General features: G+C 43.4%; 3 protein-coding genes across 7 annotated transcripts in view; 1 reads left to right on the top strand and 2 right to left on the bottom strand.

Annotated features, from left to right (window-relative positions):
- Nucleotides 1–17,989, bottom strand: part of LOC121714945 (tripartite motif-containing protein 16-like) — a 1,397,702-nt gene that overhangs the window by 997,338 nt on the left and 382,375 nt on the right. The window lies entirely within an intron of this gene.
- On the bottom strand, nt 56–1,042 carry LOC121715634 (taste receptor type 2 member 40-like). The gene has a single exon (XM_042101503.1). The coding sequence runs from the start codon at nt 1,040–1,042 to the stop codon at nt 56–58; it is 987 nt and encodes a 328-aa protein (XP_041957437.1).
- Nucleotides 3,476–17,535, top strand: p2rx7 (purinergic receptor P2X, ligand-gated ion channel, 7). 4 transcript variants are annotated; one of them, XM_042100207.1, is made up of 13 exons: nt 3,477–4,189; nt 5,468–5,615; nt 5,692–5,763; nt 6,327–6,399; nt 6,609–6,705; nt 7,706–7,786; nt 7,875–8,016; nt 10,675–10,811; nt 10,903–10,993; nt 11,089–11,154; nt 12,694–12,795; nt 15,344–15,451; nt 15,541–17,535. In XM_042100207.1, the coding sequence occupies exons 1-13, from the start codon at nt 4,071–4,073 to the stop codon at nt 16,054–16,056; spliced, it is 1,752 nt and encodes a 583-aa protein (XP_041956141.1). In that variant the 5' UTR covers nt 3,477–4,070; the 3' UTR covers nt 16,057–17,535. The 4 variants fall into 4 exon arrangements, with proteins under 4 accessions (XP_041956143.1, XP_041956144.1, XP_041956141.1 ...); XM_042100209.1 differs by lacking the exon at nt 12,694–12,795 and having other exon boundaries at nt 3,476–4,189; XM_042100208.1 differs by lacking the exon at nt 11,089–11,154.

Genomic DNA, 17,989 nt, shown 5'->3' with positions numbered 1-17,989 from the left:
TTAAATAGTTCTGTGCTGTTACTGGTAAATCCATATATTATGCTACATCCATACATCATGTTAAAACAGTTTCCCTGCTCTGGCCTTTGCTGGCTGGTTCTGAAGGGTCCTTCCAACAGGGCCCACAGCGTAGTCTGTCCTTCAGATGCCTGTTGGAAGCGGTCAGCAGCCCTGCGGTGCTCATGCAGTAGAAGGTGCACCCCACCATGATGATGTGATAGGAGATCTTGTCCCCCTGGAGGTGGGAGATGAAGAAGAAGGACACGATGAGGAGCGTGGTGATGTAGACACCCACCAGAGACACGGTGAGCTTGCAAACCTGCAGGTAGGAGGCTGAGCTCTGGCACTGGGTCTGATTCTTGCGGAGGGCGAGCGTGTGCTGGCACAGGTGCACCACCAGGCGCAGCGACGTGGGCAGCATCACCATGAGGGGCAGCGGGCAGAGCAGGCAGATGAAGGTGGCGGTGTAGAGAGTCGTGTTGATCCAGGGGGCAAAGTCTATAACAGCAGAGTAACTGGCATTCTGCGGACCGCTGGCATTGGTGGCATGGGTTCCATTCAGCCGGTAGATGACGAGGCGCAGAGTCAGAAAGGGGCTGAGCAAGAGGCAAGAGACAACGAAGGTGAGCAGGAGGGCGGCGCCGACGAGAGAGGAGATGTTCCTCTTCAGTGCCCCGAAACACTCCATGGAGAAGCTGACCACCTTCACACAGTAAAACACGTTCAGCCAGGCGATGGACCAGAAGCTCACGCAGCAGCTGGCCAGCCAGAGAAAGAGCACAGCGCTGAAGATGGGGTTCATCTGGCCGTCTCTGGTGGCCATGGTGCTGGTGGACACCAGCAGCATGAGCAGGAAGCAGGAGAGGCTCAGCAGCACATTGCTGAGCGAGATGGAGCAGACCACAGCGTTGACCACCGGAGCCTTCCGACTGCGCCACAGCTGCAGCAGCGTCAGCAGCAGATTGTAGATGTTCAGCGGCACCCCTGCCCACAACGGCATGGACATCATGGCCAACTCTGAGACGTCCGAACCCGATGCCATCCTACCACTGGCTCAGTCCAGCCTCACACTGACAGTCGACAGGATGCCTGGCGTCTTATACAGACCCCTGACTGTTTACCATGTATTTAAATAAGTCTGGAGGCCTTCCTCCATATATTTAAAGTAGTCTGCTTGCTATTCTATACGTATTTAAATCAAGCAGGTTGCTGTTCTACATGTATTTAAATCATTGTCTGTCTATACCCCAATCCTAGAGAAGACTGCCATAGTATGAGGGTATCAGGTTGCCACAGGAGAATCTGAAAACACAAATTAGTCACGATGGCAAGAACATCTGCAGCATCTGCTCTGTGTGAGTCTTTGATGAGATCACATGCTGAGGATTAGTGAAATGGAGAGTTTCAGAAACTATAAAGAGAACCGTTTATTACGATGAAGACAAAAGTTTCAGACATCAACAACAATAGACACTTCTGAAGTTTCAGTGTTTTGGTGTGGATACAACACATTTGGGAAACAATATGAAACAGATAAAGTGGATGGAGATTGTTTTCACTTCATATTACTCGGCTCACAGGAAGACACAATCATCCTTGTCCCAAATGTATTTGACTTGATTTGACAGTATATTTCCAACATGTCACACAAATGCCATTAATACAATTTTCTTTTAATGGACTATAATTAGGCATATTTAATTTCACTGGCTATTTATTACCTGATACAGAACAGATAAAGGAGCTAATGTGATACATAACATTTCCTGAGCTTTCCTTTTTGCTTCTTTTCAACAGAGAGTGGAAGTGAAATGGCTTGGATTGCATTCTTAGATGTAGTAAAGTCTGTTTAGGAGCATTTTAAAAAGACCTAAAGTGACCTAATTTCCTTGAGATCACCCAATACATAGTATGGTAAACACCCTGATTAGATGTCTACTTAGTTTTATTACAGACAATATAGATCATATTCACAGTTAATATCTTTCTTAGTCATGCTTGATATTTGTAATTTTGGTTGCCAAAAAAAATGCCATTCTGATGTCCACACTGTTATACCAGAATATACTGTATACTGTAAATACATAATTATATACAGTACATTTAGGAATAATTAAGAATAAATATGGTTGATGTTCATATGACAAGGCAACAACACAGTATCAACTAAGTCTCAGATCATTGATCAAGAAGTCTGACTGAATCTGATTTCGCCACAGTTAATAAAAGCACACACTAAAAATGCAAATACATGATTTCCCCTTCGTGGCTTCAGTTTAAACAGAAATTTCATTATTCAAATCCTCAGGTGTGGATGGCATTGATTGATTCTGAAGACAAGGTAATGGATATGTTTCCCATTCAAAGTTTGGAGTCGTATGTGTGTGTGTTTGGAATCGGAAGGATGCTAGACAGTGACATGATGGAGATCGACTCCGTAGCCAAAGTGAGGCTAAGCCTAACACTAGGCCTGCCGCTCCCCTAACGCTAGGCCTGCAGCTACCCTAACGCTAGGCCTGCCGCTCCCGTACAACACTAGGCCCGCAACTCCCGTACAACACTAGGCCTGCAGCTGATTCCGAGATCCCCGTAACAGCTGGATCTGCCAGCAGCGTCTGGCAGGCTGGGCATATGGCATTGGATTGGGCCCCAGTGGAGCAGCAGCACTGGTGAGCCAGAGCCAGAGGCCTGAGTACCGGTCAGTGACCGGGGTGGGGACGACAGCTCCATCAACAGCTTCCTCTAGCCAGACAACATTGTTAAAACCAATCTGAAGGTGGCCTAAGACTGACATCAGAATAAAAACTAGCCTTTATTTTTTGTATTTGTCAGTACTGTGCACATATAGGGTTGCCACATTTGATTTGTGAAAATCCGGGACATTCATTGCCGACTGTGTACTGTGTATCTCTGTTTCTTTCCCGCTGGCCCTGACTTTGATTGTAGGCCTAATCCTCCTCCGTCTCGCCCCCCATTTTATCAAACCAAATCGAACTGAAATTTATTTTTATTCTCCAATCTGTTGCCTACCCGCACGCACTCACTCTCTTCGACATGCTTGCTGCGCGCGGCCGGTAGTTGCTAGGTGATGCTGAGGGTTAAGGTAAACTTTCGTTTCGCAGGTCTGCATTACAACCAATCAAATAAGCGCATGCCTGCCTCCGTCAGCTGCATTACAACCAATCAAATAAGCGCATGCCTGCCTCCGACAGCAGGATACAATCAAGATAACTTAAGAAAAATAGTAGGATTGCAGGAGCGGAACGTAGGTTTTATTGAAAGTGAAACTAGGGAATACTTAAAAAAAATAGAAGTGCCTTTGCACCAAAAAACAGGACATTTGGTGTCCCGGAAAGATTATCAATTTTCCGGGACAGACATTTAAAAAAGAGAACAATCCCGGGAAAACCAGAACGTGTGGTAACCCTACGCACATACAGTATGAGTATAAATAGGCTATCTTGTCCTTTTAACATTGCTAAAGCCAATTGTGGCCTAAGCCTTTTTCCATTTACACAATTGCCTACTAGGCTATAGGTGAAAGACAATAAAAACAGTCATGTAGGTAAAATATTAAAGCAATTTAAGAAAATTGCCATTTCATTGCTGTTGCCCATCAGTGAACATTTTGCAGAATTGAATGTAAATAATCCAGACATTTTCTGAATAGTGGATCTATGGCTCTTCCATGGTCTCTCATTCATCATACTGTTACTGTAAGCATGCATTGGACAGGTAATTTCATTAGTCTCTCCTACAGGGTGCAAAAGGTTTTGTGGTAGAAACAGGAGATGAGTGTTTTGCGGTGGACTCTTTTCATATTTGATAGGCCTACTGTATTTTCAATTAAGAACACAGTGCTTCAAACTACAGGAGATGGAAATATTAGAACATATAATCCCTTGATTTCCGGCCAGAGACAATGAGTGCGAATTTCTAGACATCAATTGGTGGACCAACTGTGAGGAGGCTAAAAGAACTACTGGGCAAATGGCCGGACCATGTGACATGTCCGGAGAAGAGATAGCCTACAGTCTTGAGAGAGACAGAGCTCCTTCCTCCGCCCAAACATGCCTTGCAGTCTACTCAATTTTTGCGAATATGAGACACATAAACTCGTCAAAATAAAAAGTGTTAAACTCGGTTCGATGAAATGGATGTCTAACGGAATTATTTTGATGTTTATTTGGTAAGTCTGTGAAGTATTTATGCGATCTTGACTAACGCCCACGCATTAGTCTACTTTGACTGCAGAAATGAATCATGTAAATTCGTAAAGTGCAGTTCATATGGAAATAATCAGCTTACGCTTTATTGTAGCCAATGTTAGGCTACTGTCACTTAGTGCGTAAACTACACCGTCGGTAAACCCTCCTCGCGAAGAATCCCACTGCAGCGTTGCCGCCGCTGTCTGTCATTATGGAAGCAGCATAGGCTATAAGCCTATCCAAAACTGTAAACATGAAAAACAACAGAGAACAATAGCATTGGTTTGAACAGTTTTTTTCAAGAGTGTTAGTGTAACATTGCCTTGGCAGATGCACTTGCGCTCTCTCTCTCTATCTCTCTCTCTCTCTGTCTCTCCTCTCTTTGTGTGTGTGTGTGTTGGAACTCACACCCACTCCACTCCTGTAGCCTATGTATTTGCAGTCAGGGACATTTTCGAGATAGTCCGCCGACATTGCGCCCCAGCCTAGTAGCACTGGTGGACGTGACGTGATATCACTATTCTCCTGGCTGCCCATTAGTCTCAGATAGTCTCTAGTGCCCATTGTAGCATCATGCTGTTTACTAGTGTCCATTCATATTGCATCATGCTGTTTACTAGTGTCCATTAATATAGTAGCATCATGCTGTTTACTAGTGTCCATTGTAGCATCATGCTGTTTACTAGTGTCCATTGCAGCATCATGCTGTTTACTAGTGTCCATTCATATTGCATCATGCTGTTTACTAGTGTCCATTAATATAGTAGCATCATGCTGTTTACTAGTGTCCATTGTAGCATCATGCTGTTTACTAGTGTCCATTGCAGCATCATGCTGTTTACTAGTGTCCATTCATATTGCATCATGCTGTTTACTAGTGTCCATTAATATAGTAGAATCATGCTGTTTACTAGTGTCCATTGTAGCATCATGCTGTTTACTAGTGTCCATTGCAGCATCATGCTGTTTACTAGTGTCCATTCATATTGCATCATGCTGTATACTAGTGTCCATTAATATTGTAGCGTCATGCTGTTTACTAGTGTCCATTGTAGCATCATGCTGTTTACTAGTGTCCATTCATATTGCATCATGCTGTTTACTAGTGTCCATTCATATTGTAGCGTCATGCTGTTTACTAGTGTCCATTGCAGCATCATGCTGTTTACTAGTGTCCATTCATATTGCATCATGCTGTTTACTAGTGTCCATTCATATTGCAGCGTCATGCTGTTTACTAGTGTCCATTCATATTGCAGCATCATGCTGTTTTGGAATAAGGAATATCAGGCGTATGACTTGGTCATCAGCTCAGTCACCACAAAGGTCAAAGGGGTGGGGTTGACCAACATGCCTGAGGTTGGTGACGTGGTGTGGGACGTAGTGGACCATAGTGGCCTTTCCCAGGTAAGCCTGCGTCCTCTACTCATTCTCTTTTGAATCACAATCACATACAAGTTCTAATGAAAGCCATCAATTCTAGGGGAAGAACTCTTTCTTTGTGGTCACCAATTTCATTGGCACAAAGCAACAGAAGCAAGGCAAATGCCCAGAGGTAAGCTAACCCTAACACAGGGGTAGGCCTGTCCAGTGGTCATTTGCCCACAGTTTAAGCTAACACTAACCCTGTAGAGTGATCATTTGCCCACAGTTTAAGCTAACACTAACCCTGTAGAGTGATCATTTGCCCACGCAGTTTAAGCTAACACTAACCCTGTAGAGTGATCATTTGCCCACGCAGTTTAAGCTAACACTAACCCTGTAGAGTGATCATTTGCCCACGCAGTTTAAGCTAACACTAACCCTGTAGAGTGATCATTTGCCCACAGTTTAAGCTAACACTAACCCTGTAGAGTGATCATTTGCCCACAGTTTAAGCTAACACTAACCCTGTAGAGTGATCATTTGCCCACGCAGTTTAAGCTAACACTAACCCTGTAGAGTGATCATTTGCCCACGCAGTTTAAGCTAACACTAACCCTGTAGAGTGATCATTTGCCCACGCAGTTTAAGCTAACACTAACCCTGTACAGTGGTCATTTACCTACACAGTTTAAGCTAACACTAACCCTGCACGGTGGTCATTTACCCAAGTTGTTTGTGCTTGTGACCCCTCAGACGCCTCAGACTGGGAGGCCATGCCGCTCAGATAAAGACTGCGAGAAGGGCTACTGGGACCAGCACAGCCACGGTACGGACCCGCCAGTCCTCCAGTGAGAGGCAGCTCCAAAGTGCCATCCAGGCTGGACCAATACACAACTGCACATACACACACACACACACAGACACTCAATGTGTCTCAGCTGCAACTAAATCAGCCAGCACACACACATACTCTCCATATGTTGTCTGTGTTTTGTTCCAACTTGATTTGTCTGTGCTGTTGCCTTTTCCACACAGGTGTTCAGACAGGTGTATGTGTAAAATTTGATGTCACCAGGAAGACCTGTGAGGTGGCAGCGTGGTGCCCCATTGAGAAGAGGACTCCACCACCAAGGTGCAGTTAACCCTGTCGACACACTGTGATTCCACAGCTGTCATTCCTCTCAGCTTGGTCAAAACACACGGTTGTCAGGGGTCTGCTTAAGAGTGACTTTCTTTAGATAACCTAACGACAGCAAAAGTTAGAAACACAAATAAACCATAATGCACAAGTGTTATATCTTGTTGTCAAATAAGAATATTCATCTGAGTTTGTTAAGATTAAACCCTAGGCACTTTTTAGGCACACAACACAGACACACACACACAGAGACTATCCAAGAGTGTGGAAAGATGCATCCGGAAACAACATGTAATGTCAGACTTAACAACTGAATTCTCTGCCTCACAACTCAGCTGACCTTAACAATGAGTGGAAGTCTGGGCAGGAAAACAGACAGCACTGATTTTTTTCTGACATTCTGTTTTGTAATCATACAAGATTGGTATTGTGAAATGATCTCAACAGGTTTGAGGAACTTTTAAAATGACAGTTCCTCTTTTGCTTTGAACATGATATGAAACTGCGCTTCTGCTTGGCCATGGCATCCTGTCTGACCTCCTGTAACCGCGACCTGTTTTAGCCACAGGGTGTGGATGGGCAGGCCAGTGCTTGGGTCAGTTGGGATGCAGTGGTATGAGATTTCAGGCAGAATTTAATGGCTATGTTATAATGGCACCACAGGCTGGGTTGGTTGTTATGGAACTGCAGGCTGGGTTGGTTTTATGTTATGGAACTGCAGGCTGGGTTGGTTGGTTGTTATGGGTCTGCAGGCTGGGTTGGTTGGTTGTTATGGGTCTACAGGCTGGGTTGGTTGGTGGTGTTATGGGTCTATAGGCTGGGTTGGTTGGTTGTTATGGGAGTACAGGCTGGGTTGGTTGGTTGTTATGGGAGTACAGGCTGGGTTGGTTGGTTGGTGGTGTTATGGGTCTATAGGCTGGGTTGCTTGGTGGTGTTATTGGACTTTGTGTTGTGTTGGGTGTCAGTGATTAAGAGGCACTTCCTACTTCCGCAGGCCTGCTCTACTGGCATCAGCAGAAAACTTCACAGTTCTAATCAAGAACAACATCCGATTTCCAGCCTTTAACTACATAAGGTAACTGGGTACACCTAAACTTTTAACCTCGCTCATACTGAAGTGAAGTGCTGTTACTCATAACCTTCTTCAATAACTCTTTCACCAGAAGGAATATCCTACCGGAAATGACCGATACTTACCTGAAGAAGTGCATCTTTAACCGACGAAGCCATCCCTACTGCCCCATATTCCGCTTGGGGGACATAGTGACTGAAGCAAAAGAGAAATTCACTGAGATTGCAGTCGAGGTACCAATTTACTTTCTTCTCTGTTTTTTGCTGTATGCATTACAGTTTTTCACAATTGCTAAAACACATGTTTTTAAACCTGCCACCCTTTTCTCAAAACTATAAACACAAATCCAAAATCTCAAACTACATTCACAAAACCTTTGCCAACCTGGTTTTGTGAGTGTAGTTTGAGATTTGGGATTTGTGTTTACAGTTTTGAGAAAAGGGTGGAAGGTTTTTTTTTTTTTTTTAAATGTGTTTTAGCAATTGAGAAAAACTGAGAAAAATGTTGCTCTTAACTCAATTTGAACCTTTATGTCTCAAGACACTGGATAGTGAAGTGCTAGATGTTTTCCAGTGACATTATTCACTAGATGGCACTAGTGCTAGATGTTTTCCAGTGACATTGTTCACTAGATGGCACTAGTGCTAGATGTTTTCCAGTGACATTATTCACTAGATCAGTGTTTCCCAAAGACTGGGTCCGACCCACGGGTGGGTCGCAGGAGATTTTATTAGGGTCGCCAGCACAATTTATGTTGTCTAATAGGCCTAATTTATACAATTTAGCCAAGAAAGCTATCAGTTTTCTATTAGGATATAGTTTGTTTACCACAGTCACGGCCCTCAAAATGCAATTCTGCATTTATAATAGCTCTGAAATTGGGGGGGCGAACGTGTTGCAGAGGGGACATCGTGGACATCTTATTCGCAAAATTAAACATTTCTGCGGGGCCCTTGCCATGAACCTCGCAGTTGCAAAATGCAAGGGACATGAATCAGCCTATTTGCACAAACATTAACGGACACCAGCTCTTCAACTTGACCGATTCAAATCTAGTCAACTAAAGCAGACATCCGTATACCGGACATTGCAATTCAATTTGCGTCATAGGCTGTAGATAGTTTCGATTGTAGATACACTCTTTAAAGTTAATAGCAACCTCATCACATTCCTTATTATTTCGGATTTAAAACGCTAAACAGTGCATTATATTAGGTAGGCTACAATTTAAATTAACATTTTAAACGCATTATTTCCTCTCGTTTCCCACCTCGTAACTCTTGTAAAGGCGCATTATCTTTTGACTATCGCGCAAAAGCCGTTGTTCTGATATGTATTCATTTCACATTCTTACAACATAGCTTGTCACAACATCAATACACAGCCTTGGTATATGGCCTACAAAGAAACGCTTAACTCCGGAGGGAAATGCGGATTCAACTTTCCAAATAAAGAAACCTCCACAAATAGGTTACAATATAACGACTTGAGTTATTTGCTACATGTTTACATAGGAATTAACGGTGTTATGGATCCATTTGTCTGCAACGCAACGTAGCCTACAACATCTCTCTTTAGAAATACAGGAACAGCTTACTATGCTGAAGAGTGACGACTCCTGCGTAGCATGCAAGAATATCCCCAAGAAATGTTTGAGAACCTGTGGCCTAAAACAATATGGTTGCATGCATGTTGCATGTAAGATCTGAAGTGAAATGGGTCGCGATGGTCTGTCATTTTTAAAAAGTGGGTCCCCAGAAAAAAAGTTTGGGAAACACTGCACTAGATGACACTACAGTGCTCCACAAGAGGGTTAGAGGCCATGGGCAAAAAACTGCTTTATGCCCGTCCTAACATTAGGGGGCACTATTACGAAGGAAAATGCTCCCTGAGGGCCACAAACTGTTCCATCAGTATCAGCCATGTGGAAGTACAATCATGGTTATGGTTAAGAAATTTAGCGGATGCTTTTGTCCAAAGCGACTTACAAAATAAATGAATACAATAGTGAAAAATTATACCAAGTGTAATGCCACAGAACAGTAACATACAATCATACCGAGTGGCATGCCACAGAAAGAACAGAAGAAAAGAGACAGCAACAACAACAACACATTGCATTTATAGAGCCTCAAAGCTGCATTTATAGAGCCTCAAAGCGCTTCACAGTGAAGGGAGACCTTCACTAACCACCACCACCAATGTGTAGCACCCACCTGGCAGCCATTACTGTATGTAGGGGCAGCTGTGGCCTACTAGTTAGCGCTCCGGACTTGTAACCGGAGGGTTGCCGGTTCTAAACCTGACCAGTAGGCACGGTTGAAGTGCCCTTGAGCAAGGCACCTAACCCTTCACTGCTCCCCGAGCACCGCTGTTGTTGCAGGTAGCTCACTGCGCCGGGATTAGTGTGTGCTTCACCTCACTGTGTGTTCACTGTGTGCTGAGTGTGTTTCACTAATTCACGGATTGGGATAAATGCAGAGACCAAATTTCGCTCACGGGATCAAAAGAGTACTTATACTTAATGTGCCAGAATGCTCACCACACACCAGCTTGAGGTGGAGAGTGAGGGACAATCACTATGACCAAGCTGCACTACAGTGTTGCTCATAATGAACAGGTACAGTAATAGTTTTTGCTTCACCTCACTGTGTGTACACTGTGTGCTGTTTGTGTTTCACTAATTCACCGATTGGGTTAAATGCAGAGACCAAATTTCCCTCACGGGATCAAAAAAGTATATATACTATACTATACTATATACTTTTATCAGTAGGGCGCAAATACTTCTGTTCAATTTGGATTTGCATGTACAGTTGTGTGGTTAGACTGGCCTGCTAGGGGCTCGGTGCTGTGCTCAGTCTGCTGCCTGTGGGGCTCTGTGTTCGCAGGGTGGTGTGATTGGGGTTCAGATCAACTGGGACTGCGACCTGAACCGATTCTCCCACCGGTGTTTGCCCGGCTACTCCTTCCGACGACTGGACGAGAAGGAGAGCAATCGAACCCTGTACCCAGGCCTGAACTTTAGGCAGGTGCTTCAAACATAATGGGAAATTGTGAGTGTTACATATCTCTATTTAATAGAGCAACGATAACTTGAGCTGAAACAATTTCAGCAGGTTTGCAAGGTACTACACAGAGAATGGCACTGAGTACCGGACTTTGTATAAAGCCTTTGGGATCCGGTTTGATGTCATGGTGTTTGGCAAGGTGAGATATGTCAAAATATTTGATGTTCTTCCATCATAACAGTGAATCAGTGGCCATGGCAACCAATGACTGATCTAGTTCTGTGCTTTTGATAGGCTGGGAAGTTCAGTATAATACAGCTTATCATCTATATTGGATCAACTCTATCATACTATGCATTGGTAGGTAGATTTGATTATTACTCATTATTATACGGCTCTTCACAATGCTAGTAGAACGCTCCATTGACTTGAATGGGATTTCCCAACGTTCTACGGTAAAATAAATTCTTGTAATTACCGCTGCAAACATATAATTACCACTGTCAATGGCAACGGGTTTTGTGCTGCTGATCACATCACTCCGCAAATATTCCAGTCACTTCTTGTATTGGAACTTCATTCAAAAGTGAAAGCAGACGGTTGATCAGCTGTGTTCTAAAGAATGTTTGATTCAAGTTCAGCGTGTGTTGCGAACTATTTGTTTCGCGGCAAAAGCCACAATGAAACGGTAACAAATAAGTGTAAAGAGACATATCATGGAGTTTATTTTTTCGTTTTGGCAAGTAGCCGTATAGTAAGCGGGATAATGTATAGAACGCCGGTCATTATGGGAAAATAAGTCCCTTCAGGGCGAAACAAGACCCCTCTGCTGGCGCGTCGGGGTCCGGTTCGCCCTGTCTGTGTTTGTGGCATCTGTATGTAACTAGGGGTGTTTTTGCTGCAAGTATGTGACTGGTTGTTACTGGTGTGTTTTGCCATATGTATGTGACTGACTATTACTGTGTGTGTTTGTGTCATTTGTAGTGACTGGGTGTGTTTGTGCTGCATGTATGTGACTGAGGGTGTCCACACACGCTTGCGCTGAATGCAGTGCCGGAGACGCATGTCGTCCACTTTACATGGTCTTACGTCATCCTGTTGCCAAAGTGAATTGTGGTTCCAATGCGTTGCTTTGCTCCCGTCGCCTTCGTCAACAAGTTGAGAAACTGTTGCTGCATCAACAGACAGCAACGCAAGGAACCAGCCAATCAAATTATGGTTACGCTTCAAGGCATGCACCATAGTACACACCCCCGTATGTCGGGAAAACCCACCGGCATGCAGTAACGCAACGCAAGCGTGTGAATCTAGTGTAGGTTGAGTGTGTTTGTGCTGCATGTATGTGACTCAGGGTTCCTACACATTTTGCATTTCAAATGCATTCCATACATTTTCCATACTCAAATTCCCAAACTTCTCGGTAGATTTTTCTGACCATATTCTCGACATTGTGGCCACTTCTGGTTTGGGATAACTCGGTGAAAACAAAGGTATAGACAACTGAAGTGAATTAAAAAATTACACTTAATATTCGTCCATTTAGCTGGGTCATTTTTAGTTGTATCTTAGTTGTATCATAGTTGTATCTTGACGATGGAGACTGACAGTTAAGCTACACAACAGTAGGAATGGTTCATTATGACCTGAGTGAAGTGATTAGTACTGCAAATGCAATAGTCTGGAAACACAAATATTTCTCCATACCCTTGTTTCTTTTTTCCATACTTATCCAGACCTGGAAATTACTAAAATCAAATTCCATACTTTTCCAGGTTTTCCATACTGCGTAGGAACCCTAGTGACTGCGTGTGTTTGTGCCGTATGTATTTGACTGGTTGTCACCGGTTGTGTTTGTGTCGTATATATTTGACTGGTTGATACCGGTTGTGTTTGTGCCAGACAACTGTATTCCTAGACTGGCTCATCGGGTCCAGATGCTACTCCAGAGAGGCCAGAAAGTACTCAGAGAGGAAGTTTGAGTCAGTTCAGGATCAACAGGAGGTGAAAGATATTACAAACGCACAAACACTCCAAACACACAGACGTTGTATTGGTGGCTAAATTATGGCAGGTACTGCGCCACTTTGGTGTGTGGAATAAGGCTGCTTTTTAACTGCAAGAATAGGCTATTTCTGTCTGTCACGTCAAAATGGTTTGCCATATGTTTGCCCTATAGAGCTCAACAGTCGCGCCCACCTCCATTAATTTTCTCCATTGAGAACTGGATATATAGGTATATACTCTTTTGATCCCGTGAGGGAAATTTGGTCTCTGCATTTATCCCAATCCGTGAATTAGTGAAACACACTCAGCACACAGTGAGGTGAAGCACACACTAATCCCGACGCAGTGAGCTGCAACACTCGGGGAGCAGTGAGGGGTTAGGTGCCTTGCTCAAGGGTACTTCAGCCGTGCCTACTGGTCGGGGTTCGAACCGGCAACCCTCCGGTTACAAGTCCGAAGCGCTAACCAGTAGGCCACGGCTGCCCCCAAATTGTAAGCATCCACGATATAATCAAAACCAGCTACGGCATGATTAAGCGATTGTATATGCTCATATAGACACCAAAAGTTAATGGGGCATCAACTTTGTTTTGAGACAAAAAAAATGTATTCCAGATTTCACACAGAAGTACTACACTACCCAAAATCCACACAAATAGAACTTGAACGTTTCAGATGTTGCATAGAAACGTAGCCTATTACTTGCTTACTTTCACTTTCAATGATAGCGAACAAACTACTCACGTACACACAGGCATACACACACTCACTCAGTCACACACACCCCATACACACACATGCGCAAACATAACACATATACACACATACACACAGACACACCCAACACACACCCCATACACACACGCACACATAACATATAAACACACAGCACACATAACGTATATTAGGGCTTTGACTTTTGCCCAAAAATCATATTCGAAGTTTGTTTGTTTATTAATATTAAAATTTGAATATATTCGAATATGTATTAATAATATTTTAACCATTAAATGTCTTCAGTAAGGCCGATATTGGTATCAAACTTAAGTTCTATATGTTCTGTCCACCAGAGGGCAGTGTATCAGTCAATGTCAATAGACTACGTGCATGAAAGGCTGAGTATTTATGCGTGTGTTAAAATTGTTATTATTGAGCTTAAGGCTGGGCGATAAAACGATAGCGATATCTATCGCAATAGACATGTAATCGATATCAATAAAAAATACGTTCGATAGAACATTCATAATTAAAAGCAACACACACCTCCTGCCTTACGTTGTCCATAAATAAATAGGCTAAATATATCTTGCATTGTAGTATGTCAAACTCTACCAGAGTAGGCAGAAGTAGGCCTACCTCAACACAGACTCTCCTTGCCCCGTGCACTCTCTCTCTCTCCCTCTCAACAGGCGCATCCCTCCTCAGCATGCACATGTAATCCAAACATTAATCGTGCAAGACGACTGGCTAAATTGCTTTTAAATCCGGTTAGCATCATTAGAACGCTGCACGAATTTGTTCAAAACTGTTGCATTCAAATTGACTGCTAAGTTCTAATCATCTCAATCCCGATGCAAATGGAAAAGTATTTTCCAAGACTCAAACGGGCCTGTCCCAAGGAGAAAAAGTATTCATTTGAAACTTAAACACAAGTAGGGAAACTGAACAGTCTAACCAGACTATGATAAACTAGCAAATTAAGCTAACGTTACTTTGTTTACAATATTTCCAGGCTTCAACCAGTGCTGCTTTTCATTCAGACTTATCTGCACATTTATTTATTTGAGTGTTTTTCATGATTGTGTTGCCATTTCTTTTCCCTGTTTGCTTTGATTGATAACTTAGGTGATTCAAATCAGAGGAAAGTTTAAAATAAAAGTGTCTATTATGTCTATGTGTGAGCTCACTAAGCGCGAACCAGCCAGGATGCTAACTTCACCTACAGGAGCCCAGATGACCAATAATAGCCTTGCTAATGAGCTCGCGATTTTACTTCACCAGGCGTGAAAAAAACCTCGGAATTTGAATTGAAAACAACGTTTACAACCAAATATTATAGAAATTATCTCCATAGGCTACAGGTTCGAATATTAAGAGATCCCTAAAATTTGTTCGAATATCTTTAATTTTTAAAATAATCTAATTATATTCGAATAACGAAGTTCGGAGTCAAAGCCCTAATGTATATACACACACGCACGCACGCACGCACAAACACACACACACACACACACACACACACACACAAACACACACACACACACAGGCAGACACACACATACATCCCATACAAACAGGCGTCTCACTCACACACACACACACACACAGAGGCATAGATACACCCAATAAACAGACGCTCTCACTCACACACATACACACACACACACACACACACACACGCAGACACACCCAATACACATAGGCATATGCACTCACTCTCACATACACATACTTTCTCTCACACTCACATTTGCATGGTGGCTGTGTAGTAGTGGGTTGTAAATGTACTCTGGCTGCTGAACAATGGCTTCATGTCTTCCCACAGTGTTTGCTCTGCATCTCGTTTGTGGATGAGGACAAAGTACGGTTGGTGAAGAGGTCCAAAAAGAAGAGTTTGCAGGCAGTAAAACCCATCTCATTTCACCCGCGGAAGGTAAGCATAAACTAAATTTATGACGGTGCGGAGTAAAAGGATACGACTGTAATATGTTCCTGACTAGCTGTGGTTGTTGTCGCTCACAGGATGACTCCACATGCTTCAGGGCCTTGGTCAGTGCGCTGCAGCCTGCAGCTAGACCAGACCTGGCTGCCCAGAACGGGCCGGCAGAGCCCAAAGCCGAGGATGAGGGGGACAGGGGGCAGAGCGTAGGCACTCCACTGGTGGAGCTACCCCAGGGCAGCTGCCCCCCGTGGTGCCAGTGTGGCTGCTGCCCCCCGTCGTGCCAGCTGGAGGAGCAGCTGTGCTGCAGACGGGAGCCGGGGCGCTGCCTCACCTCCTCCCCCCTCTTCCCCGCCCTGGTGCTGAGGCGCTCCACCCTGGAGACCCTGCTGCTCTACCAGAGCCCCCTGGCGGAGCTGCACGAGGAGGCCCACCTGCGCCGCGGGGCCTGTGCCCAGTTCATCAGCTGGCGCTTTGGAGGAGCTCTGCCCCAGGACGCCATGCCAGTCATGCCTCGCTGCTGTGTGGCTAGGGTCAGAGCAGAGTTCCCCAGCCCGGACGGCCGCTACGAGGGCCTCACACTCAGCCGTCCCATTTAAACCAGCAGATGGTTAGCACTAGAAGGGCACAAGATGGTGCTCAGGTTGCACTAACCTCACTTGCCTTGATAAAGTTAAAGCAGACATAGAATGGAAAAACGTTTTTACCTTGCCTTTGTTGAATAAGGAAACACAGTTGTTTCCTCCTTCATATGCGAATCTCAGACTTTGAAATGACCCAAAAAAACTAATCTGAATTAATCAATCTGAACAAAGACAAAGTGTGATGCCGAGCAGAAACTGTGTTCACTGTGAGTGTGTGTGTGTGTGTGTGTGCTTGCGTGCATGCTTGCATGTGTGTGTGCGTGCGTGAGTGCCCCAGAGTTTTCCTGTTGAACTTTTAAGGCCAAAGTATACTTCTGCAGAGTCTGTGCATGGTGTACTATAGGTATGAGGTATTTTCATCCACATTAAAAAAACGATTATTTTAGCAGACACTTTGATACAAAGGGACAAATTTGAATGTGAGTAAATTGTTCTCTGGGATTAGACCTACAGGAGTCTGACTGATAAAATGTTCTTTTAGTCTTTTAGAGAAGTTCCAATTCATGCTTCAGCAAACTATAGCTTATTTGATTACCAGCAATGACATATTAGACTAGGTAGCAACTGCTATTTGTTTTTAAACAATATATTTATTAGTTTTCACATTCACAACAAATAAAAGATGGATCCATTGTGAAATCCACTGAAGAAATCAAATCAACAAAAAACACACTTCAATCAAATACACCAAAAACACAACACATTGGCTCAGTTACTACATACAGCAGCAAAAGTTATAAAAGTAATGTGCAAGCTCTCAGCTCTCCCTTCTCAGGACCTTTCAGAGAATCTCAGTAACATAATGGCAGAGATAGCAGGCTCCAAATAGGAATCATAAACTTGACTTAGCACTCTGTGCCAGCCATAACATTTGCCACTCTGTGCCAGCCTTAACACTTGGTTAGTAACTGCTATTTTGATAGAGAAGTGAACCGGCTATGAAAACGCAGCGATTACTGTAGGCTTTGCATGCTGCTAATATTGTTCCATAGACAGCTGGCGTACAACAAGGCGGCCTCTGCAGAAGTACACGTCAGCCTTTACTGGAGGTGAAACTGCAGTGGATGCACACTCATCCACTGACTTGCATTGTATTTAATAGAGTGCCTGTGGCTGTGGTGAGCAACTCTGTGTGCTTGGTTTTCCCTTTCCTGTGCATTGTGTGCAATTAATTATATTAATTGTTTATTCTCTTAATGACACAATAGTATTTTTTGACAATAGCTTACTTACCTTGTGAACGCCATTCGCCATGCTGCCTTATATGTGTTAGATCACTGGATCAGTCCATTCATTGAATTCCCATGTTGACTCAGTGAAACAGTCCTTTTTCATCTTTTGTATTATGTTGTATATTTGGAATACTTATGTTTTGTAATGTTTGTTTCTAATTTTATTCTATTTTCATTAAAACCTGAAGCTTGGAGGCTAAAACCTCACTTTATCTGACTGTTTTGTTGAAAGGAGATAAGCTGGCTGTCATCTTCCTGTTAGATCAAACAAAGATGACAGTACTGCAATGACCCAAAGGTTTCCTTTTGGTAGATGGTTTTGTTTCTATCTGCTGGGGAATTTTACTGAGGGGCAATTCCATGGAAAATTACATTTTTTGTAACATCCATAACGCCAATAAAAGGTGATGGTATGGTATGATGTTAATGATTACATGAAATTTGAGCATTTGCTATTTTTGACTGAAGAATGTAAATTAGAAAAAATGCACAATTTTTTTTTTTTTATCATTCACATCATACAAATGCCAAGGCATTTCACTGGCATTTTGGATGTGACAAAAAGTCAATTTTCCGTGGAATTGCCCTGAGTTATCACTGAAATGATCAACATGGCACATTACATTACTGATCATTATAGAAGTTAGTTGTGTTGC

This window comes from Alosa sapidissima, chromosome 8 (assembly GCF_018492685.1).
Source record: "Alosa sapidissima isolate fAloSap1 chromosome 8, fAloSap1.pri, whole genome shotgun sequence".
NCBI lineage: Eukaryota > Metazoa > Chordata > Actinopteri > Clupeiformes > Clupeidae > Alosa > Alosa sapidissima.
The sequence above is the reverse complement of the archived record's forward strand: the minus strand, read 5'-3'. Positions and strand labels throughout refer to the sequence as shown.

What these genes read in the sequence shown, in the direction of transcription:
- LOC121715634 (XM_042101503.1), bottom strand. Translation starts at nt 1,042, where the DNA reads ATGGCATCGGGTTCGGACGTCTCAGAGTTGGCCATGATGTCCATGCCG.
- p2rx7 (XM_042100207.1), top strand. Translation starts at nt 4,071, where the DNA reads ATGCCTTGCAGTCTACTCAATTTTTGCGAATATGAGACACATAAACTC. An exon ending in ATTATTTTGATGTTTATTTG is followed by an intron (nt 4,190 to 5,467) that starts GTAAGTCTGTGA and finishes TTCATATTGCAG; the next exon opens with CATCATGCTGTTTTGGAATA. An exon ending in AGCAAGGCAAATGCCCAGAG is followed by an intron (nt 5,764 to 6,326) that starts GTAAGCTAACCC and finishes GTGACCCCTCAG; the next exon opens with ACGCCTCAGACTGGGAGGCC.